This window comes from Oncorhynchus nerka, linkage group LG7, assembly GCF_034236695.1.
Source record: "Oncorhynchus nerka isolate Pitt River linkage group LG7, Oner_Uvic_2.0, whole genome shotgun sequence".
In the NCBI taxonomy this organism is placed as follows: domain Eukaryota; kingdom Metazoa; phylum Chordata; class Actinopteri; order Salmoniformes; family Salmonidae; genus Oncorhynchus; species Oncorhynchus nerka.
Genome location: NC_088402.1, coordinates 66,176,152 through 66,200,673, shown reverse-complemented (window position 1 = coordinate 66,200,673; position 24,522 = coordinate 66,176,152). Strand labels below are relative to the sequence as shown.

Genomic DNA, 24,522 nt, shown 5'->3' with positions numbered 1-24,522 from the left:
TGTGATAGTCCCACTAAGCGCAAACCAGATGGGATGGCGTATCACTGCTGAATGCTATGGTAACCATGCTGGTTAAGTGTGCCTTGAATTACTAAATAAATCACAGACAGTGTCACCAGCAAAGCACCCCTCACACCATCACAACTCCTCCTCCATGCTTCACGGTGGGAACCACACATGCGGAGATCATCTGTTCACCTACTCTGCGTCTCACAAAGACACAGCGGTTGGAACCAAAAATCTCAAATTTGGACTCATCAGACCAAAGGACAGATTTCTACGGGCTAATGTCCATTGCTCGTGTTTCTTGGCCCAACAGGTCTCTCCTTATTGGTGTCCTTTAGTAGTGGTTTCTTTGTAGCAATTTTACCATGAAGGCCTGATTCACGCAGTCTCCCCTGAACAGTTGATGTTGAGATGTGTCTGTTACTTGAACTCTGTGAAGCATTTATTTGGGCTGCAATCTAAGGTGCAGTTAAATCTAATGAACTTATCCTCTGAGGCAGAGGTAACGTTGGGTCTTCCTTTCCTTTGGCAGTCCTCATGAGAGCCAGTTTTATCATAGTGCTTGATGGTTTTTGAGACTGCACTTGAAGAAACTTTAAAAGTTCTTGAAATTTTCCGGATTGACTGACCTTCATGTCTTAATGTAATGATGGACTGTCATATTTGAACTGTTCTTGCCATAATATGGACTTGGTCTTTTAACAAATAGGGCTATCTTCTGTATACCACTCCTACCTTGTCACAACACAACTGATGGGCTCAAAAGCATTAAGAAGGAAATAATCTCCACAAATGAACTTTTAACAAGGCACACCTGTTAATTGAAATGCATTTCAGGTGATTACCTCATGAAGCTGGTTGAGAGAATGCCAAGAGTGTGCAAAGCTGTCATCACGGCAAAGGATGGCTCCGTTGAAGAATCTAACATATCAAATATATTTTGGTTTGTTTAACACTTTTTTGGTTAGTACATGATTCCATATGTGTTATTTCATAATGTTGATGTCTTCACTATTATTCTGCAATGTAGAAAATAGTACAAATAAAGACAAACCCTGGAATGAGTAGGTGTGTCCGAACTTTTGACTCGTACTGTTTCACAAGTTTGGAAGGTACATTGTACTGTATGGTACATGGTACATTGTACTGTACTTTACTGTACTGCACTCTACTGTATTGTACTCTGCTGTACTGTATGCTGTACTGTCCAAAATTATGAAGCATAGACATCTATGATTGACCGAATCTGAACCAAAACATGTTTGGGCCAAATCAAGGCCCATCCAGACCGGACCAAAAATCTACATCCATGGACGTTGAAATCAAGGCCGGTCCGGACCAGAAGAAAAAGAGGTCTGGACCCAAAAAAAGACGTCCAAAAGACACCGCCGTCGGTCCGTGCTTACTGGGGAGTTTATTAACCTTACGGGAATGGGATGCACATCTTTCCTGTTTTTTTTTCCCAATAAAGTGAAACATTAACCAGATAAGCCTGCTAGAGTGGAAAGAGAGACAGTAAGAAGTACTAGGCATAGACAAAGACAGAGAAATGGTGCAGTTGTTGTGGACTTCATTAGTGTTGCTGATGACAGTAAGGGAATCAGGTCAGTGCCTTTACTATTGTTGTTTAAGTAACACTAGAATAAATGTGATATTTAAAAATATTGATTTGTGAACAACACTTCACTTTACTGCTAGATACCGCGTTACTTTTCAATTCTGGCTCTGGAATCATACCTGAGAAGAATGGCATAAGTGATGCTTTTAATCATTTTATCTCGGCAGGCTTTTTGTTTGAGAGAAACGGTGGTATAATTGACCCCGGTCAGTCAATCGACTGCTCTTCCTTCTGCTAGCCTCTAGCCAACATGACGGTTAACTCGTCAACTTCTAGTGAATCTCTGTTTTCATTTCAACAATTTACTACCTGTGATGTGCTAGATGCCTTGCTTAAGATTGATGTAAAAAAAAAGAATCCACTGAGGCTGATGTGCTTGATCCATTTTTGCTGCAGTTCTCTGCCACCCTGATTGATGAATCATTAACCCATATTTTTAATCTGACGATTATATCTGGTACTATCCACAAGGTTTGGAATCCGGCCCATGTTCTACCCCTTCACATAGGTGGTGACCCTTGTGACCTAAATATTGCCCAATTTTTTTCTTTCTTGCCTAGCTAAAATATGTGAATCCTTGATTAATTCTCAGCGAAGATAGTTTTCTTTGAAATGTATACTAAATGTAAATCAGTTGGATTTTAGACCAGGTCATAGCACTATCTCTGCTGCATTCCTAGTTATAAATGATGTGGTTAACTGTATATTATTCCTTCCAAACCACTCATTGTTGAATTTGGGATTTCCAACTTGTTGTGTAATGTTTATGTCCAATGGCCGATGAGCACCGATACATTTAATCTATAATTTCTCTTTCTCTTCATATGACAAGGATTGAAAAAGATTTTCCAGTATATTGTCAATTTGATTCATGATGATGACTGCTTGTCGAGCTTGCTAGCTAAATTTTTGAAAGTATGACGTTGACATGATCAGTCCAATCAAAGCTACGGTAAATAAAACCTAATTTTATCTGTGACCAATGACCTTGAGCCTTCTTGGATGGGCAATTCTAATGTAAATCTATGGCACCACCCAAGGGGCTTGAATTATCAAGCTCTCCCCGTAAATGTTGCGGTGACGTAGTGTCCCCATGAGTGACAGAACACTGAGCCATTCATAGCGCAACAAGAGAACATTACCAACCACTATGCTCCTTTTTTTCCGCTGGCTGTCCCACCACCCCAGAAAGCACTGAGCTAGGCTGAAACACCTGTTTTTTGAAGCTACCTTACTCAAGAAAGCAAAAAAGAGACAATGTTTGTATGCAGCTTTACTAACTCAATGATTTTCTTTTAACATTGTTTGCAAACTGATATGTAACAAGTACAGTGCATTGCAAAAGTATTCACCGCCCTTGGGCTTTTTCCTATTTTGTTTCATTACAACCTGTAATTTAAATGGGTTTTTATTTGGATTTCATGTAACAGACATACACAAAATAGTTGAAATTGGTGAAGTGAAATAAAAATAACTTGTTTCAAAAAATTATAACAAATAAAAAACTTTAAAGTCATGCGTGCATATGTATTCACCCCCTTTGCTATGAAGCCCCTAAATAAGATCTGGTGCAACCAATTACCTTTAGAAGTCACATAATTAATTAAATAAAGTCCACTGTGTGCAATCTAAGTGTCACATGATCTGTCACATGACCTCAGTATATATACACCTGTTCTGAAAGGCCCCAGAGTCTGCCACACCACTAAGCAAGGGGCACCCCCAAGCAAGCGGCACTATGAAGACTAAGGAGCTCTCCAAACAGGTCAGGGACAAAGTTGTGGAGAAGTACAGATCAGGGTTGGGTTATAAAAAAGTATCAGACACTTTGATCATCCCAAGGAGCACCATTAAATCCATTATTAAAAACATGAAATAATATGGCACCACAACAAACCTGCCAAGAGAGGGCCGCACACCAAAACTCACGGACCATGCAAGGAGGGCATTAATCAGAGAGGCAACAAAGTGACCAATGATAACCCTGAAGGAGCTGCAAAGCTCCACAGCGGAGATTGGAGTATATGTCCATAGGACCACTTTAAGCTGTACACTCCACAGCTGGGCTTTACAGAAGAGTGGCCAGAAAAAAGCCATTACTTAAAGAAAACAATAAGCAAACACGTTTGTTGTTTGCCAAAAGCCATGTGGGAGACTCCCCAAACATATTGAAGAAGGTACTCTGCTCAGATGAGACTAAAATGGAGCTTTTTGGCCATCAAGGAAAACTCTATGTCTGGTGCAAACCCAACACCTCTCATCACCCCGAGAATACCATCCCCACAGTGATCATGCTGTGGGAATGGCAGCATCATGCTGTGAGAATGTTTTTCATCGGCAGGGACTTGGAAACTGGTCAGAATATAAGGAATGATGTATGGTGCTACATACAGGGATATTCTTGAGGGAAACATGTTTCAGTCTTCCAGAGATTTGAGACTGGGACGTTCACCTTCCAGAAGGACAATGACCCTAAGCATTCTGCTAAAGCAACACTTGAGTGGTTTAAGGGGAAACATTTACATGTCTTGGAATGGCCTTTGCATCTTCAAAGTGGCCGTCAGGTTGTGTAAATCAAAAGATACAAACCCCCCAAAAATCTATTTTAATTCCAGGTTGTAAGGCAACAAAATAGGAAAAATGCCAAATTGGGTGAATACTTTCGCAAGCTACTGTCTAAATGCCAAAATAACATGCAACACAGGGAGAAATAAATACATTTATTTTTTAGCTAAACAGGTGGGGCTCAAACAGGTTGGGCTCTGCCCCACCTGCCCTTAATGACAGGTCGTCACTGGTCTGAACTACAGTCTACCTTCAATGTATTACAGAAAAACTTTATGGACCAGAAATGAATATTGAATACAGTTAAAACTAAGTCTGTTGTTGTCTAGAGCTCATACAAATAATTTAAACATATGTACTTTGGATGGTGTCCATATTTATCGTGTCCCTGATTACAAATATCTGGGCATCTGGATAGATGAAAATCTGTCTTTTAAAATGCATAATGATGAGTTACTTAAGAAGCTGAGAGTAAATATGTATTCTATAGAAATAGGTCATGTCTTTTGCAAAATAGTAGAAGTAGAAGGCAGATTATTCAGTTGACATTCCTGTCAGTCCTAGACTATGGCGACATCATATGTATAAATGCAGCTGCCACTTTATTAAAGCCGTTAGATTATCAGAGGGGCTTTATTTAAGGGCGACAGTTTCGGTACTCATCCCTGCATTCTCTACCTGAAATTTGCTTCGCCCTCTTTGATGTCACATAGGTTGATAAATCGCTATGTTTTCATGTATGAAGCCATTTTACAAAAACTTGACTGTAACTAACATCATTACTAAACATTAGACTTACGGGATGGCTAACCCTGGAAATTCCTTTGGTCGCTGTGTTAACTAAAAATCTGGTTTACCTTTCTTATACCTTATTTGAGGAACAATCTTCAAAATGTTATTAAATTACTGACCTTATTCATGACCACGTTTTTCTCTCAGCTTGAATTTTGTATTTTTATTTTGATGTGTGTATTTTCTGTAATTCAGCGCATGTGGCAAATAAAGTTTAATTTGATCTGTAAAAAGAGACCTTAGTGTCAGTATGACTCCCTGACAAACTAAAGGTTCAGTAAAAAATAAATATGGTGAAATACTAGAAAAATGATTGAAGCATTGATTAGAATCTATGAATGATCTACAGTTGAAGTCAGAAGTTTATACACTTAGGTTGGAGTCATTAAAACTCGTTTTTCAACCACACCACAAATGTCTTGTTAACAAACTATGGTTTTGACAAGTCGGTTAGGACATCTACTTTGTGCGTGACACAAGTAATTTTTCCATCAATTGTTTACAGACAGATTATTTCACTTATAATTCACTGTATCACAATTCCTGTGGGTCAGAAGTTTACCTACACTAAGTTGACAGTGCCTTTAAACAGCTTGGAAAATTCCAGAAAATGTTGTCATGGCTTTAAAAGCTTCTGAAGGGCTAATTGACAATTGGAGGTGTACCTGTGGATATATTTCAAGGTCTACCTTCAAACTCAGTGTCTCTTTGCTTGACATCATGGGAAAATAAAAATAAATCAGCCAAGACCTCAGAAAATAAATCGTAGACCTCCACAAGTCTGGTTCATCCTCGGGAGCATTTTCCAAATGCCTGAATGTACCATGTTCATCTGTACAAACAATAGTACGCAAACATAAACACCATGGGACCACGCAGCTGTCATACCGCTCAGGAAGAGATGTGTTCTGTTTCCTAGAGATTAACATACTTTGGTGTAAAAAGTGCAAATCAATCCCAGAACAACAGCAAAGGACCTTGTCTAGATGCTGGAGGAAACAGGTACACAAGTATCAATATACACAGTAAAACGAGTCCAATATCGACATAACCTGAAAGGCCGCTCAGCAAGGAAGAAGCCACTGCTCCAAAACCGCCATAACAACGCCAGACTACGGTTTGCAACTGCACATGGGGACAAAGATCGTACTTTTTGGAGAAATGTCCTCTGGTCTGATGAAACAAAAATAGAACTGTTTGGCCATAATGACCATCGTTATGTTTGGAGGAAAAAGGGGGAGGCTTGCAAGCCAAAGAACACCATCCCAACCGTGAAGCAAGGGGGTGGCAGCATCATGTTGTGGCGGTGCTTTGCTGCACGAGGGACTGGTGCACTTTAAAAAATAGATGGCATTATGAGGATGGAAAATTATGTGGATATATTGAAGCAACATGGTCGCAAATGGGTCTTCCAAATGGACAATGATTCCAAGCATACTTCCAAAGTTGTGGAAAAATGACTAAAGGACAACCAAGTCAAGGTATTGGAATGGCCATCACAAAGCTATGACCTCAATCCTATAGAAGATTTGTGTGCAGAACTGAAAAAGTGTGTGAGCAAGGAGGCCTACAAACCTGACTCAGTTACACCAGCTCTGTCAGGAGGAATGGGCCAAAATTCACCCAACTTATTGTGGGAAGGTTGTGGAAGGCTACCCAAAACGTTTGACCAAAGTTAAACAATTTAAAGGCAATGCTACCAAATACTAATTGAGTGTATGTAAACCTCTGACCCACTGGGAATGTGATGAAAGAAATAAAAGCTGAAATAAATAATTCTCTCTACTATTATTCTGACATTTCACATTGTTAAAATAAAGTGGTGATCCTAACTGACCTCAGACGGGGAATTGTTACATGGATTAAATGTCAGGAATTGTGAAAAACTGAGTTTAAATGTATTTGGCTGAGGTGTATGTAAACTTCCAACTTCAACTGTATATGTTTCCAGTATCACAGGAGGTGAACTGTTACAGCAGCTTTGATTCTGGAAATTGTGATGATCTCTGGCTACTGGGAGAAGTGACAATGGATGACTGTTGTCTTAACCCTCACTACGGATACATTGGAGCAGACAGAAAATGCAAGTCTTGTGGGTGAGTACAGAGTAATACGAAATGCTCTGAGACCAGGTTGGTGTCAATGAGTTTCAGATTTGAACATCCAATGTCCCAGTGCAGGATGTGATTTGTTGTGTTTTTTTGACACCTGTAGGCCACCTTCATGGTCTGAATGGACTGCTTGGGGCCGCTGCTCTGTCTCCTGTAAGGAGGGAGTTTCGCAGAGACGACGAGAATGCCAGGGACAGGGAAAATGTGCTCAGACGACTACCCATAGAGAGATTCAGAAACTCGCGTTAGAGACCAAAGTCTGCATTGATTCAAGCTGTTGTCCAGGTACATACCCTCTAACAGACAGGGAACATAAATTAAAAAAATATCAGAAGTCAAAGTATTTTGGGCTTCTTTTGATGATCTTGCCTAACATTTTTAAGAACAAGGCCAATGGAGTAAGTGGGGTCAGTGGCAGCCCTGCTCAGTGACTTGTAATAAGGGCGTAAGAAACAGAGTGAGGACATGCACCGAACCCCAACCTAGATGTGGAGGCAGCTGTGACGGTCCAAGTGAAGAAAAGGAACCCTGCGTGGTTGATCTCATCTGTCCAAGTAAAGACCATCAGGATTTAGACAATACACACTATTCCTTCACGTGCAGTAACCATCACAATACATGATACAAGTTTGGCATGTCTTTCCACTGGAGTAAGTCCGCTCTCCTCTTCTTTTGACTGTAGCTCATGGTGGTTGGTCTAACTGGGATGGCTGGCAGCCATGCTCAGGCACTTGTGGGGGGGAGAATTTACCCAGACCTACACAGCGGCGCAACAGATCATGCAACAACCCACCACCGTCCTCAGTGCCCCCTGGTGACGAATGCCCTGGGTTAGGGAGCAACACTAGGACCTGTGATGAGCTTCCTTTCTGTCCTGGTAAGTGGCATTGCAAAGCAATCCTATTTTCCTCTGAGGTTCTGACTGCTACCCTAAAGTTTTTACTTGTTTACATACACAGAATGTAGCAATGACATGTACTCCTACTGTATGTGAAACAAACCTCCCTCTTTATCCTCAACAGTGAATGGTAACTGGGGGCTGTGGGGCCCCCCCAGCTCCTGCTCCGTTACCTGTGGGGTGGGGATTCATGAAATTCTCAGACAGTGTAACAACCCAGCCCCTAAACATGGAGGTCTGTCCTGCTTTGGATCTAATAAAGACCAAAAAATCTGCAATACCAAAAACCATTGCCCAGGTAAAATATTGACAGCCAGAAGAGAACCCATTCCCTCTGCCCATTTCATCAATTATTTACATTTGAGCAAATATTGTTTTTAGCAGAATAGCCATTTGATAAAATTGCCTCTCTTAGAAGGATTATAGCTGTTAACAGCTGATGTTCAGTTTAGACGTTTATTTCGTCACTGTAATTAGAATAATATTATACACTTTTACAGAAATACTATTACTGTATATGGTACTCTGTAGTGAAAACATTGTATCCTTCTTGTCCTCCTAACAACTGAAAGACTTCCCATGAGGATAATAGTTATTTCTTTGTCCAACAGTGGATGGTCAGTGGTCGCAGTGGGGGAGATGGGAAGAATGTAAATCTAATAGAGGAAAAATTCGTTGTCGAAAAATTGGTGGACAGCAAAGACGGCAAAGATGGTGTGAACACACAGGTTTTGATGGGGAGACGTGTGAAGGAAAGATTACAGACTACAGGGCCTGCTATGACATTAACTTATGTCACTGTGAGTTAAACAAGTTTTAGCTTCCATTTATTAAGCTGTGTTGTTTGCTTTCTTTCATTACATTTTATTCAGCCCAAGTGTTGTATGTTTTTGCAGTGATAATTGGATTATACAAATTATGCATTTCATATGCAGTAGGCTAAAGGCATCCACATGCATAGGTTTGGTTTGCTCCTTGCTGAACTCGGCTAGGTGAAGTGATCGTCTGTGTTCGCATACTCCCTTAAAATACCTTCGCTTGAAAAACAAGAAAAAAGTGGCAATATTACTGTTTGTCCCACTTGAGACGCCTGAACCAACAAGTACACTTCCTGAAAAGAGTCCAAATGAATCATAGATAACTCAATAAATCTGTAATTAATTTTGACGTTTTTGCAGAGGAGGTCTTAGTCTCGCAATTGCACATTTGACTAAGATGTTTGGGGCAGTATTTCTCAAATGAGAAAATGTGTATGAAAACGAATCATTTGTTGTTTAATGACAAACACTTCATAAAATAATCCCTACTGTTGACCAATCACAGATGAAGGGGCGTAAACTTCAGCTACCAAACTCCAACAAGCCTAAAAATATATATTGTGTGCTCGAACAGCCAGATAAAATACAGCCTAATACCAAAATGAACAAAAACGTCACAAAATGTTTTCATAATATACGTGTGAACTGTTTAGACTGGGAAGAAAATGGTAAGCTTAAGAAGTAATATTCCTCACATAATGCTTCACTTGTGTTTAGTTGATGGTAAGTGGAGTGAATGGAGTGAGTGGAGTCAATGTGATCCCCCCTGTGGAGAAGGAGCCAAAAGGACCAGAGAACGAAAGTGCATACCTGATCTGTCCGCATATGAGTAAGGAGACTGACTGTATAATATATACTATTCCCTGATTAACCAAGTAGCTTGTGTGTATCCGCTCCTATGCCTCTTAATAAATAGGCTACATACAATTTATGCATGGCTTGGTCTCTGTGGCACATTCAGGATTATCCGGTGCAGTGTGAAATCTATGCACTCTGCTGTGTTTTGCTGTGTCAGGTGTAAATTAGGTGAATCTAACTTTTTATTTGATATTTGTTTCCTTGCCAGTGAGACAGTAGGGTTTCATATTAAGGTTAAAGCCTACTTTGATGGGACACCATTTGCGAACTGTACACTGTTGAAGGACCCAAAACAAAGTCTGGCCTGCATGAATGTTCCTCCATGTGACACATAGGTAATATCTTATTAACACTGCTTTCAGTTACAATATGAATTTCAAATGGAATTTGGTTAGCGCTAATGCTTTCTCTAAATTTCAGAGTTTTCCCCGAATCTTTTGACTGCTTTGAGGAGGACTTAAGACAACTCAATGTTCAACAACCATCAAACCACAAGTCTGGAGGGGAATACACATTGTCAATTTCTAGCAATGTGATTTCACTGCCTTTGGTCATGTGTCTGTGCAGCATTCATGAACCATCAGTAACACAAAGTAGTTTATTATGACTACACTTTTCATAATAGTGTAATTTCCTGAAGAAATAAAAACATTGTTCACTTCCTTGCAGCTTATTACTTTAGTCTGAGACATTTTTTTAATGAGCTGGAGCAATTATGGCAAACTTAATTAAAGCATACAAATTTGGTGAAGTGTTTGACTTTAGGCATTTTAGACTAATTATATGAATATTTCTACTCAAAACCAAAATGTAACATTATGCAATATTTACTGTAGTTAGACTGGTGTGATGAGCAATGCAGGGAAATGGATTGGTGCAGTGTGGATGATAATGTGTTGAAAGTGCTGTGTATGCCTCTGGTAGTTTTTATTGATATATTCCTGTGTATTCTTCAAACATGTCTGGGAACTCCTGTCTTATACGGGACACCATACAGGAAAGTATCAAATTGCACATTCTTTATTAGCAGAACACTTCTTCCACATTATTATGTGAAGTATGGTTTATTCTACATGGAACTGTTACACTGGAAAGTTATCACTTTGTTTAGAGTATCTACATAAGTTCAGCAATTGCCCTCTTCTCATATTACTCTGTAGGCTACTTACCAGTGCAAAGCTTCCTCCTGGAGGAAGGTTTGAATTGGTCATTAGGCAGTAATCTACAGAGTGGTACGAGTTCTGGGCTTGTCTCACGGGAAAGATCTAACAGCACACATAAGGAGAGACGAGACAAAAGTAGGTAGTTATATAATATTGTGTTGTAGGGCAGCTGAGCTGACTCAAGACTGGGAATTCAACTCACAGTTTTTATTTTTATTTTACCTTTATTTAACCAGGCAAGTCAGTTAAGAACACATTCTTATTTTCAATGACGGTCTGGGAACAGTGGGTTGATACCCTTTCCACGGTAACATATTTAACTAGGCAAGTCAGTTAATAACAAATTCTCATTTACAATGGCGGCCTAAGAACAGTGGGTTAACTTCCTTGTTCAGGGGCAGAACGACAGATTTTTACCTTGTCAGTTTGAGGGTTTGATGCTGGCCTAATGGTGTAACCACTAGGCTACCTGCCGCAATTTACATGACGCAATGAAACGTTGAAGCTAAATTGCACGCTACTTTTGTAGCAAGGTGTTGTAGTGTCATAAAAAACATTCCTGACACTGGCTCTTGCCATAATTGATTTGACAGAGAAATATCAGTTACAGTAGATAGGACTGCCAACTGCAGTTATCAGAAAGCTATGCTAGCTAGCTGCTGTCAGCTTGGCTAAACACAAGGTCGGCGCAGACTTAAGCCTACACATACTGTAGAACTGAATTAGCTCAGCATCTTGAGAGATGGCAAGTCAGATAAGTCCTCTCCTAGCAAAGTTAACTTTGCTTATCTCACTGTACTCACTACTGGCGTAGATAGAACAATGAGCCAGATATATTTTACTGGATGTATGAATGTGAATCATCCGGTTGGCGTTTCCACTCACTACCAAATATACTGTAACGACCCTGGGTTTATGAGCGCGGAAAGTAAAAACGTTGTTAAAAGTTAGCCAGCTAGGTAGCTGACTTCTGTGGCTAGCTACAGTAGGTGAGAACCGGGGTTGAAAATGCTTCGAGGGAATCCGAACGTGGAGGTAGGGGACGATTATGGCCAATGAGGTGCGTGTGCATGGACGTCGGAGGATCTGGCTGAGGAGATCGCCAGGGCGTCGGAGCCTCAATGTCCGCTTGAGGGAGGACGTTAAAGTGATGGCGGCTATAGCGGGCATGAGTCCTTTGTCGACTGTGCTTCGCGCGGATTCTGGTGGGCGGAACGATGGGGTGACGTCGACGCGGCGGGACGAGGAATCTGGGGCTCAGGATGTAAACAAACATGGCGGCGCCCAGTTCCCGGCTGCGTCCGTATCTGTTAAGACCCCGAAGTATTCCGGTAAGGCAGATTGGGAAGCTTTTCATGCTCCGTTTGAACTGTTAGCTCATTTTAGGGGGTGGTCGAATGAAGAAAGGGCACTGCAGTTGGCTTTATGCCTCACGGATGATGCTCTGGTCTGTTTGATATTGATTAGCCCCGAGGACAGATATCATTATGGTGCTTTAGTGGGAGCACTGAGGAGGCGCTATGGACAGTGTGTACAGCCCGGGCTGCTGCGCTCCGAACTGAGTAATAGACGCAAGCAGCCTGGAGAGCCTCTACGGGTGCTAGCTAATGACATTGAGAGCCTGTCTCGGCGGGCATATGCTCACATGCCCCCTCCGTGCAGAGCGAGCTAGCACTGGACCAGTTCATACAGGCGCTCTCTCCTAAGGAGAGAAACCCTTTACTCCAACAGTTAAAGCAGCAGAGACTCATGGCTGGCCCCCCTCCCCCACATCTGTGTGTGACTTTTCCCCAGCCCCCCTGTCACCTACGGCTGTGTGTTACATTCCCCAGCTACCTCCACGACACATTTCTCTGTGAGTCCGGGCCGCGCCCCCCCAGCCCAGCTACGCCAGATGGGAGAGGAGAGAACACTGTCTGCAGTGAGGGAGATATGGGGGAGGAACTGTGTTGGTCTTGACCCCGAGCAGCAGGAACGGTTGTGGCAGTTGCTGTTTGAATTCAGAGACAGCTTTGCGCTGAGTGAGGAAGAGGTGGGTCAGACTCATCTGGTGCAGCATGAAATCGACACACGTGATGCTCGACCCATCAAGATGCGTCCCCGCCGTATCCCGCTGGCACGCCAGGAGGCGGCAGACAGGGCTGTGTTGGAGATGCAGCGGGCAGACTTCATTGATCCCTCAGACAGCCCCTGGGTGGTGCCAGTCGTCATGGTTCCTAAGAAGGGGGGCAAGCTGAGGTTCTGTGCGGACTACAGGCGGCTGAATGGGGTAACCAGGAAGGACTCATACCCCATACCACGTATCGATGAGTCGCTGGACCTGGTTAGGGGGTCCGCCTGGTTCTCTTCACTAGACCTCCTAGGTGGCTATTGGCAGGTGCCCCTCTCCCCAGAGGCCAGAGCCAAACCTGCGTTCTCCACTATCAGAGGACACTGGCAGTTCAAGGTCCTGTGCTTCGGCCTGTGCAACGCTCCAGCTACTTATGAGCGTTTGATGGACAGCGTGCTGGATGGCATCCTCCGACAGCAGTGTCTGGTATACCTCGATGACATCCTGGCCCATGGCAGCCCCTTCCAGTCAGCCCTGGTGGCGCTTCAGCGTGTGCTGGAGCGGGTGGCTGCCGCAGGTCTGAAGCTCCACCCCGAGAAGTGCCACTTCATGAGGAGAGAGGTGTCCTTCTTGGGCCAGAGAGTGGGGAAGGAGGGTATCAGCACTATGGAGGACAAGGTGGGGGCTGTCCGAGACTGGCCCACCCCCAACAAACCAGCGTCAGCTGAAGAGCTTCCTGGGCCTGGCCTCGTACTACAGGAGGTTTGTACGGGGCTTCTCAAGCGTTGCTTCTCCCATGAACCGCCTGCTGCCGAAGGACAAGGCCTTCACTTGGACCGTGGAGTGTGACGAGGCCTTCAACACCCTCAAACTGATCGAGGCCCCCGTGCTCGCCCCCCTGACCTCACCTTGCCCTTTATCCTGGACACAGACTCGAGCAATGTGGGCATGGGTGGGATGCTGGCCCAGGTGGGGAGAGAGTGGGGGCGTACTTCAGCAAAACATTTGACAAACATGAGCACCGTTACTGTGTCACCCGGCGGGAGCTCTTGGCTGTTGTTGCTTCCGTCAAACACTTCAAGTACTACCTGGGTGGCCTGCCCTTTACTGTAAGGACTGACCACTCTGCTCTCCAGTGGCTCATGTCTTTCAGAGAGCCAGAGGGGCAGGTGGCTCGCTGGTTGGAGGAGCTTCAGCAGTATGACTTCACAGTTGTGCACAGGGCAGGGGCACGCCACTCCAACGCCGACGCCATGTCCCATCGGCCCTGTACTGCAGACGGCTGCCGCCACTGTGAGCGGTGAGAGGGACGGGAGAGAGAGCTGTGTGCTGAGGCGTGTCTGCTGTCTGCTGTGAGCTGCAGACTGTCGACGTGGCTGAATGGGGGCAGCAGCAGGGACGGGACACAGACCTACAGCCAGTGCTACAGTGGGTAGAGGCGCAGGTGAGAACACCATGAGGTGACAGCGCTCTCACTCGCGACCAAAGTGTTGTGGTCAAAGTTTGAGAGACTGCAGCTGGCTGATGGCGTGCTACAGCGGGCATGGAAAGAGTCAGCTACGGGAGAGGAGAGGTGGCAGGTGGTGGTCCCAAAAGCACTGCAGGAGGCTGTGCTCCAGAGTACTCATGGGGGGGGACTGGACACTTTGGGGTCACGAAAACACTCCGCCGCCTCCGTCAGGGCTTTTACTGGGGGCAGCTCAAGAGGGATGTGGAGGACTTTTGCCGCCGCTGTGACCACTGCACAGCGAGAAAGGGCCCCCCAGGCCGCTCTCATGCTCAGCTCCAACAGTTCCCATTGGGGGCTCCCATGGAGAGGGTGGGATGTAGTTGGGCCGTTCCCCACCACAGACAGTGGAAACACTGGGTGCTCACGGCCATGGACTATTTCACAAAATGGCCTGAGGCCTATGCTCTGCCTGACCAGGAGGCAGAGACCATTGTCGATGCCCTGATAGCGGGGATGTTCAGCAGGTTTGGAGCTGCAGAGTCCATCCATAGCGACCAAGGCAGAAACTTTGAGTCCTGTGTGTTCGCCACCATGTGTGAGAGGCTGGGTATGCACAAGACCCGTACTACTCCTCTCCATCCTCAAAGTGATGGCCTTGTGGAGCGCTTCAACAAAACGCTTGGACAGTAGCTGGCCATCGTCTCTGCCAAACACCAGCGTGACTGGGACAAGCACCTGCCTATGGTCCTCATGGCATGCCGCTCCGCTGTCCAAGACTCCACCTCCTGCACGCCTGCCCTCATGCTGGGGAGAGAGATTCGCTGGATAGCCCTCATGTTCCCCCTGGGCCGAAGTATACCCGGACAGCCCTCACCTTCGCCAAAGAGCAGCTGGTGAATGCAGGTGTGAGGCAGAAAAGGAACTACGACGTTCACACCCGGGGAAGGCACTTTGTGGCTGGGGAGCTGGTCTGGGTCTACAGCCCCCTAAGAAAAAAAGGCAGATGCCCCAAGTTGGACAGTCACTGGGTGGGACCCTGCAGCATCCTGGAGAGGGTAGGGGAGGTTGTTTACCGGGTGTAGCTTCCTCCCAGGGGGAGAAAGGTGGCACTGCACCGGGACAGGTTAGCCACATACAGCCTCATACAGAGGGGCTTCTTCTCCCCAAACTCCCCCCTGTGTCACCGCGTGGTTCCCCGGAGCCACGGACTGTATTCCCCATTCCCGCTTCCTTGTCCCCCATATCCCTTCCTTCATCTCCTGGGTCCCAGAGGGGCAGCCCTCTGCCACGGATGGAGCCCCCTGTTTCACATCTGGACACTCTGCGACCATCACGGCCACGCAGGCAAAGGAGACCTCCGGGTCGCTTCAGAGACTTTGTTTGTTCCCTCGGGGCCGAGGGACTTTGTGGTGGGGGGGTTGTGTAGCGGCCCGCACAGACAGCTGTGTGTTATGTGTTAGGCTATTAGTGGGTTGTGTTGTACTTACCAGTGTTCGCGGGGTCCGACATGCCAATCAACCTGCTATCTGCCAATCACGAGAATGCCTGGAATGTTCTGATGCCGGACATCCTGGCGGTTGGCGGAGTGGCGTGGAGGGGGGTTGGGCAGGGGGATGGAGCATTGGAAGTTAAGACCAGGTTTAGCCATTGTTCTCTCTCTTACGTCTGGCCTTCACAAGAGAAGCTCAAGGTTGGTTTGTGGGGTCTTTCATTTATTTGGCGTGGGCTACGGCCAAACAGTAGCCTGTGTAAAGTTGGGTTAATAAACCGTCAATTCGTAAACTCAAGCCTCAGTCTGGACAATTGTTCCTTTATGATCTAGTCAGGTCATTACAATATCAAGTATGGTGATGAGACAAAGCCCAGTGGCCGGCAGTGGGAGAAGATGGAGCGAGATCGATTTTGGCCGACATTCGGCTAATTTTCTCAACTATGAAATATTTGATCTCCATACAGTTTTCTGTTTCCAAAACTAAAATCTATAACAGAGTGGGCTGCGTTTTGTAGACTTTACCCTTTGCCAATGATTTTAAAAGATGCATTGTTTACAAGCGCGCTTCACAGAGTAGGCGTTCCCGAACGGGAAGAGGTCTCCGTGTAGTGTTGTGTCTCTCTTGTCGTGATGAGTGTTTTGTCCTACTTTTTTTTTTTTACCCAGCCCCCGTCCCCGCAGGAGTCCTTTTGCCTTTTGGTAGGCCGTCATTGTAAATAAGAATTTATTCTTAACTGACTTGCCTAGTTAAATAAAGGTTAAAAAACAAAAATATATCAAATAAATCAATAAGCAAATAAATGCACCAATATGCACCAATAGCTAGTGCTTGACTCTACCCTGATGCAGACAGTGTCGAAAAAATGATGCAGACAGTAACAAAGGTTTATTACTAGAACAGGGGGCAACAGGTCAAGGGCAGGCAGAGGTCAGTAACCCAGGTCAGAGTCAAAAAGGTACAGAACGGCAGGCAGTCTCAGGGTCAGGGCACGCAGTCTCAGGGTCAGGGCAGGCAGAGGTCAGTAAACCCAGGTCAGAGTCCAAAATGTACAGAACGGCAGGCAGTCTCAGGGTCAGGGCAGGGAGAATGGTCAAAACTAGAAGACAGGAACTTTAGAAAAGACAGGAACAAGGGGAAAAACACTGGTAGGCTTGACGAACAAAACGAACTGGCAACAGACAAACAGAGAACACAGATATAAATACGTTTATATATTATCTCTTGTTATATAAGTGGGGGTGGAGACAATCACAAAGACGAAACAGGTCAGGGTGTGACACCTTAGTTGTTCTGCCCACTATGATTAATTTGCTCCCATTGGAAACTACATGCTCTGGTCTAGCTTGGGTTAGTTGTAAGCAATATTTGCTACTGGCCTTGTTTGTTGTGATTGAATGGCAAAGACACACCCAAGAAACACCCACATTAAACCACATCCCCAAGACAACAAAGGTCACGTATATAACCACAGTTATGTGAGCTATTGGATCACTCCAATATCGTATCTTTCCGCGAGCAGGCACTACTTCCACCTCGTGTTCTTTTCGAGGCACTGTAGATAACTGACAAAGAGGATTGGAGTGATCCAATAGCTCACAAAACTGTGGTTACATACGTAACCTTTGTTATGTAGCACTATATTCGATCACTCCAATATGGTATCATAATACCCGATTAATCAGTGAACTAGGTAAGGGTCAGACATAGAGCAAAGTCCCATAGGACTGAGCTCAGGCCAGTCCTAGTTGCTATGTCCCTCCGGGAAGTGGAGGCAACTTCCAGCACAGCCGTTCCGACATTATTTGCGGGGGACAACAATGATTCGATAGTACCTACAAATATAAGGGCCGGTCCACGTCTGTCAAATAAGAATGAACGGTTAAGACAAGAGGGTGACACTCTTATTTGTACCCATTCTGAAAAACATGCAGTACTCACTGAAAAGGTGTTCACCCTCTTAGTGGAGGTAATAGCCAGCAGGAATGCCATGGATAGGTGCTTCAAAGTCATCAACTCGAGGGCGGCTTAGCAATCGCTGACAGCACCACGTCAACGTTCCAGTTTGGCACCGAGCGGGCCATTGCTGGTTACAGACGTCGAACTCACTTCATAAATTTGGCGAGCAATGTGTAGCCAGCCATGGGTCCCTCTTGGCCTTCGTCATGGCATGCTGAGATAGCGGCTAAATACGCTCTCAATGTGGATGCCACTCGGCCCGCATCGAGCAGTGTCTGTGAAAACCGTAAAACCATTTGCACATATGGCTCAGAATATACCCCACCACAATTGATATGACGCATAGGTGGAAGAAACCACAACGTGTTCACCCCATTGTCCTGAAAGCCTAGACTGGTCCAATAACATCTCTCAGAGGCCAAGCCCGAAGCTGGAGGCGGTGCGGGTCTGGATGCCACAGTGTTCCCCCAGCCTGAAGAGTAGGTCGGGACTTATGGGAAGCTACCATGGAGTGCCCGAGAGGAGAGACAACAGAAGGCTGAACCATGGTGGTCTCGGCCAGCATAGAGCTATCAAGAGCAGCTGGTGGCCAATCAAGATGACCCGGTCTAGCATAGCTGTGATCAGGGGAAATGGTAGGGCTGGAACTGTTGAAGAGCTAGGTGAACCACCCTGAGCTCCAGCACATTATTGTGTTGACCACTCCATGGGAGGCTCCAGCGGCCAGCTGCCTCTGAACATGGCACCTCAACCCGTCAGAGATGCTTCAGTGCACACCATCTCTCTGCGGTGGACTCTGATCAGGCTCAACCCCTTTAACAGGGACAACCGCTTCGATAGGATCCTCAAACATTCACTCAAAACTATCCATTTTAAAATAAGGCTGTAAAGTAACAAAAAGTGGAAAAAGTCAAAGGGTCTGAATACTTTTCAAATGCACTGTACTATGTCTATAGTAAACACTGCACGATACTGTGTAATAGTTAAGATTACTAAGGACCTACAGTATCAGCCTTTGTCTCATACACTATCTGAATGAAGGAGAGGAGACATGAATGGTTGTAGCTTTTCCATGAGGAAAAATAATTAAGCCAACAGTGTAAACTGCCAGACAGTGAAGGGGCAGGGCATTCTACCTCACACACGTTTATATCTTATTTCTTGCTTTATACATGTGGGTCGGCTGTAACTCACGGCACATTTATAGATTATTTATTGAAAAATAAGTGGGGGTGGAGGTTGGCAGGACTTAAGGGAAACTGTGTTTATAACCGTGCTTAGTCCTGCAATGGTCACCTCTCATTAATCTAGCTACTTTGCATAGCTCGTTATCTAGCTCACTCTCAGGGGAGAACTGCAAGTCCACCAGAGCGAAACATAAACAGTCTACCGATCCTGGGAGGGTTCCGGTGGACAGACAAGTCACACAGACAACTAAGACAAAATCAAATCCAATTGTATTGGTCACATTCACATATTTAGCACATGTTATTGCGGGTGTAGCAAAATGCTTGTGTGAAGCGAAATGCTTGTGTTCCTTGCTCCAACAGTACAATAGTATCTAACAGTTCACAACAATGCACACAAATCTAAAAGTAAAAGAATGGAATTAAAAAATATATAAATATTAGGACAAGCAATGTCAGAGTGGCATTGACTAAAATACAGTATATACATATGAAATGAGTAAAACAGTATGTAAACATTATAATAGTGACTAGTGTTCCATTATTAAAGTGACCAGTGATTCCATGTCTATGTACAGTGGGGCAAAAAAGTATTTAGTCAGCCACCAATTGTGCAAGTTCTCCCACTTAAAAAGATGAGAGAGGCCTGTCATTTTCATCATAGGTACACTTCAACTATGACAGACAAAATGAGAAAAAAATCCAGAAAATCACATTGTAGGATTTTTTATGAATTTATTTGCAAATTATGGTGGAAAATAAGTATTTGGTCAATAACAATATCAAATCAAATGTATTTGTCACATACACATGGTTAGCAGATGTTAATGCGAGTATAGTGAAATGCTTGTGCTTCTAGTTCCGACAATGCAGTAACAACCAACGAGTAATCTAACCTAACAATTCCAAAACTACTACCTTATACACACAAGTGTAAAGGGATAAAGAATATGTACATAAAGATATATGAATGAGTGATGGTACAGAACGGCATAGGCAAGATGGAGTAGATGGTATAGAGTACAGTATATACATATGAGATGAGTAATGTAGGGTATGTAAACAAAGTGCCATAGTTTAAAGTGGCTAGTGATACATGTATTACATAAAGATGCAGTAGATGATAGAGTAGAGTGTATACATATAAATATGAGATGAGTAATGTAGGGTATGCAAACATTATATTAAGTAGCATTGTTTAAAGTGGCTAGTGGTATATTTTTACATCAATTTCCATTATTAAAGTGGCTGGAGTTGAGTCAGTGTGTTGGCAGCAGCCACTCAATGTTAGTGGTGGCTGTTTAACAGTCTGATGGCCTTGAGATAGAAGCTGTTTTTCAGTCACTGTGGGGACAACGTCATTGATTAACTTATTGATGAAGCCAGTGACTGATGTGGTGTACTCCTTAATGCCACCGGAAGAATCCCGGAACAGTCACTGGTTCTTCCTGCTTTAATTTGATTTAAAATATATGATGTAGATAGGGAGAGATTGTGTGAAAGGGTTAGAGAGGCTAGAGGGGATTGCGGTTTGGGTGGCGTAGTGGAGGGAGGAAAGTGGTGTCTAGAGATCTATTCCACGTTCTTAGAGGATCAGGACTAATGAAGAGAATTTAATGTAGATGGGCAGTGACTGGCCTCACACTCCAGTACAGTAGGTGGCGGCTTATGCACCTTTAACGTTGGATGCGATCCTCCAAGCCAATCCCCAAAGAAGAAGAAGACGAAGAGGAGGCGGGGCCTCTTTCTTCTCTGAAAGAGGTCAATTCGGAGTTTGCCTCGTGCATGCTCGATACATGTCTGGAAATATAAACACTAGCTGCCATACACTTCTGTTTTAGATAACTGCCAAACACTGGGAATAAATGGAGGCGTTCAACCAGCTGATCTTGGAATATCCTCAATTCATGTACGGAGGAGCCGGAGCAACGGTCTTTATGGCTGGGGGAGCTCTGATTTACAAAATTGCAACAAGGTATGCAGTAAACTAGCTAGTCTGCCATGTTTTCTTATCATATTTCACGCAGCTAATGAGCCAACTAACACGTAATCATACACTACTAACATTAGTTGCAGCCATCTAAAGCGATCAATATAAGATCCTATGACATAATAATATTCCTGCAAACCGCCTGTCAACTGGTAATAAACTAGCTAGATAGCTGCTAGCTAACTAACATTGTCCATGGCGAGTGGGCCCCCGCGTGCGCCTTTGATTAGTAGTAACATTACGCTACAGGATGTCCGCCTCGAATGTATCACGTTTAATTTATTTTAACACACCCGGTAGTTCGCTAGCCTTAACCTAGTCTGATATAATTAGTCAATAATACAATCAATTGGTATCTACTAGTGGTGAAACGGTTCGGTAACGTTACGGTTTCAAAATTAAGTCACATTGCAGTGCCTTAAACCAAATAGGACCACTTGAGACTGGTTACTTGAAGAAGAAAAAAACAACAGATTTTCAAGTTTTCTTTTAAGATTAGGGTATCCACATGATCTGCATTGAGCACAGATCGGCTTGCTGTGACAATGTCAGCCGCTGTGGAGAATACCTTCTCGCTAGTGACAGAGGTCCCAGGCACAGCCAGGTAGCGCCTTCCTAACATGGCAACATGAGGGTATATTAACTCTTTGGTCTTCCACCATGTAAGTGGATCAGCATCCAGTGCAATACAGTCCACTTCCCGGTATGAGGTCATCTCCTCTATGACCTTGGTTCCCTCCTCCTGGAACAATCCCCAAAAAGCTCAGCCATGGTAGACTTTTTTTCTGGAGGAGAACCCCTATCAGCTGCCGTCTCTGGAGAGGGGTTGGCTCCTGTGGTATCTGTGGCTTGACCTTGCAGAATTAAATTAGATGAAAATTGCAATCTCTGAATTGGCTTTAAAAATATGATTTGTTGTTAGAAATATATCAGATACTATTATGACAATTGCAATTATAACTTTATCATTTTTAGATCACAAATTTTATTTTTTTACCTTTATTTAACCAGGCAAGTCAGTTAAGAACAAATTCTTATTTTCAATGACGGCCTAGGAACAATGGGATAACTGCCTGTTCAGGGGCAGAACAACAGATTTGTACCTTGTCAGCTCGGGGGTTTGAACTTGCAACCTCACATGAACAAAATAAATACAATACCTGTTGTATATTGGTCACAATCTCTGCTGTGAGTTCATTGTAGACTCAGACGAGCAGCAGCATCCTGGTGCAGCAGGGACTTGAACCCGGGGTCCAAAGCAGTGCTCTTGTGTAAGAAGTTTTGGACATCAGGGTCAGCATATCTAGGCTCCAGGTTAACTCTGATAGCAGTCTTGACATGCCTTACTGCGGGTTCATCTTCATCAGATGCCACCATTGATTTCAGAATCATTGTTTTTCATAGGCAGGACCATGGAAACTGACTGAATGCTCTGCATATCAGTGTTGTGACTGTTTTGAGAGGTTTGCACACTTTGATAACTTCCTCTTCTAGTCTTAGCTTTACTTAGGTGTCTGGTTAGACTGTAAACTCTCCTTCCAGACCCATATCAAACATCTCCAATCCAAAGTTAAATCTAGAATTGGCTTCCTATTTCGCAACAAAGCATCCTTCACTCATGCTGCCAAACATACCCTTGTAAAATTGACCATCCTACCAATCCTCGACTTTGGCGATGTCATTTACAAAATAGCCTCCAATACCCTACTCAACAAATTGGATGCAGTCTATCACAGTGCTATCCGTTTTGTCACCAAAGCCCCATATACTACCCACCATTGCGACCTGTACGCTCTCGTTGGCTGGCCCTCGCTTCATACTCGTCGCCAAACCCACTGGCTCCATGTCATCTACAAGACCCTGCTAGGTAAAGTCCCCCTTATCTCAGCTCGCTGGTCACCATAGCATCTCCCACCTGTAGCACACGCTCCAGCAGGTATATCTCTCTAGTCACCCCCAAAACCAATTCTTTCTTTGGCCGCCTCTCCTTCCAGTTCTCTGCTGCCAATGACTGGAACGAACTACAAAAATCTCTTAAATTGGAAACACTTATCTCCCTCACTAGCTTTAAGCACCAACTGTCAGAGCATCTTACAGATTACTGCACCTGTACATAGCCCACCTATAATTTAGCCCAAACAACTACCTCTTTCCCAACTGTATTTAATTTATTTATTTATTTTGCTCCTTTGCACCCCATTATTTTTATTTCTACTTTGCACATTCTTCCATTGCAATACTACCATTCCAGTGTTTTACTTGCTATATTGTATTTACTTTGCCACCATGGCCTTTTTTGCCTTTACCTCCCTTCTCACCTAATTTGCTCACATTGTATATAGACTTGTTTTTTTTTGTTGTTTTTTTTTACTGTATTATTGACTGTATGTTTGTTTTACTCCATGTGTAACTCTGTGTCGTTGTATGTGTCGAACTGCTTTGCTTTATCTTGGCCAGGTCGCAATTGTAAATGAGAACTTGTTCTCAACTTGCTTACCTGGTTAAATAAAGGTGAAATAAATAAATAAATTATGTCATTTTCAGACAGTCACTATTGTTGACATTCTTCCTCACAGCTTGATCAGTCAGTGTAGAATACACCGCAACTTTCTGCTCAAGGTTTCTCTCAGCCATGTCATGGCTTGAATTCCATCTAGTAGGGACATCTTGGATTAGTTTGTGGTTTGGCAGCTCCAGCATCTCCTGTTTTGTCTTGAAAACATGTTCAGCAGTTGTGCTTTTATAAAAGAAGGATATACCACCTTCCTGATCTTTGCTAGGAGGCGAGAGATTGGATTCACTGACATTTCTTTTTGAGATACTAGATTAATTACGTGAGCAAAGCATCCTATCTGTGGCCCCAATCCAGCTAGTGCAACTGCATTTACAATATTTCTAGCGTTGTCAGGTTAAATTATCCCTCTCCAACTTCCACACTGCAACTACTTCCCTTAGCTCTTCCTCCAAGTTTACACTGGTGTGACTACACTCAAGGGGACGTGTTTGAAGGACATGGCTTTTTATCTCCCACTCTGCCGTAATGAAATGAGCCGTTACAGTAAGGTAGCACTCTGTAGATCAAGTAGTCCAACTGTCTGGTAGCGAAACAGACAGCGTTTTTGACAACTCGCTCTCAAGTTATTTATTTAAAAAAAAACATTTATTTTAATTTGACCCCCTTTTCTCCCCAATTTCGTGGTATCCAATTGTTAGTAATTACTATCTTGTCTCATCGCTACAACTCCCGTACGGGCTCGGGAGAGACTAAGGTCGAAAACCATGCGTCCTCCGAAACACAACCCAACCAAGCCGCACTGCTTCTTTAACACAGCACGCCTCCAACCCGGAAGCAAGCCGCACCAATGTGTCGGAGGAAACACCGTGCACCGGGCTACCTTGGTTAATGCACACCTCGCCCGGCCCGCCACAGGAGTCGCTGGTGCACGATGAGACAAGGATATCCCTACCGGCCTAACCCGGACGACGCTAGGCCAATTGTGCGTCGCCCCACGGACCTCCCGGTCGTGGCCGGCTGCGGCAGAGTTTGGGCGCAAACCCAGAGTCAAG

General features: G+C 44.2%; 2 protein-coding genes across 2 annotated transcripts in view; both read left to right on the top strand.

The window, feature by feature from the left end:
* Positions 1 to 1,489: 1,489 nt before the first annotated feature.
* Positions 1,490 to 10,328, top strand: LOC115132210 (properdin-like). The gene is made up of 10 exons (XM_029664597.2): positions 1,490 to 1,610; positions 6,933 to 7,077; positions 7,196 to 7,377; positions 7,476 to 7,646; positions 7,775 to 7,969; positions 8,115 to 8,288; positions 8,602 to 8,790; positions 9,526 to 9,637; positions 9,875 to 10,001; positions 10,087 to 10,328. The coding sequence occupies exons 1-9, from the start codon at positions 1,556 to 1,558 to the stop codon at positions 9,999 to 10,001; spliced, it is 1,350 nt and encodes a 449-aa protein (XP_029520457.1). The 5' UTR covers positions 1,490 to 1,555; the 3' UTR covers positions 10,087 to 10,328.
* Positions 10,329 to 20,700: 10,372 nt separating this feature from the next.
* tmem201 (transmembrane protein 201) overlaps positions 20,701 to 24,522 on the top strand; it is a 29,782-nt gene continuing 25,960 nt past the window's right edge. The window contains exon 1 of the mRNA XM_029664595.2: positions 20,701 to 20,940. Coding sequence (XP_029520455.1) covers positions 20,831 to 20,940 — 110 coding nt within the window. The 5' untranslated portion in view covers positions 20,701 to 20,830. The remainder of the gene's footprint in view (positions 20,941 to 24,522) is intronic.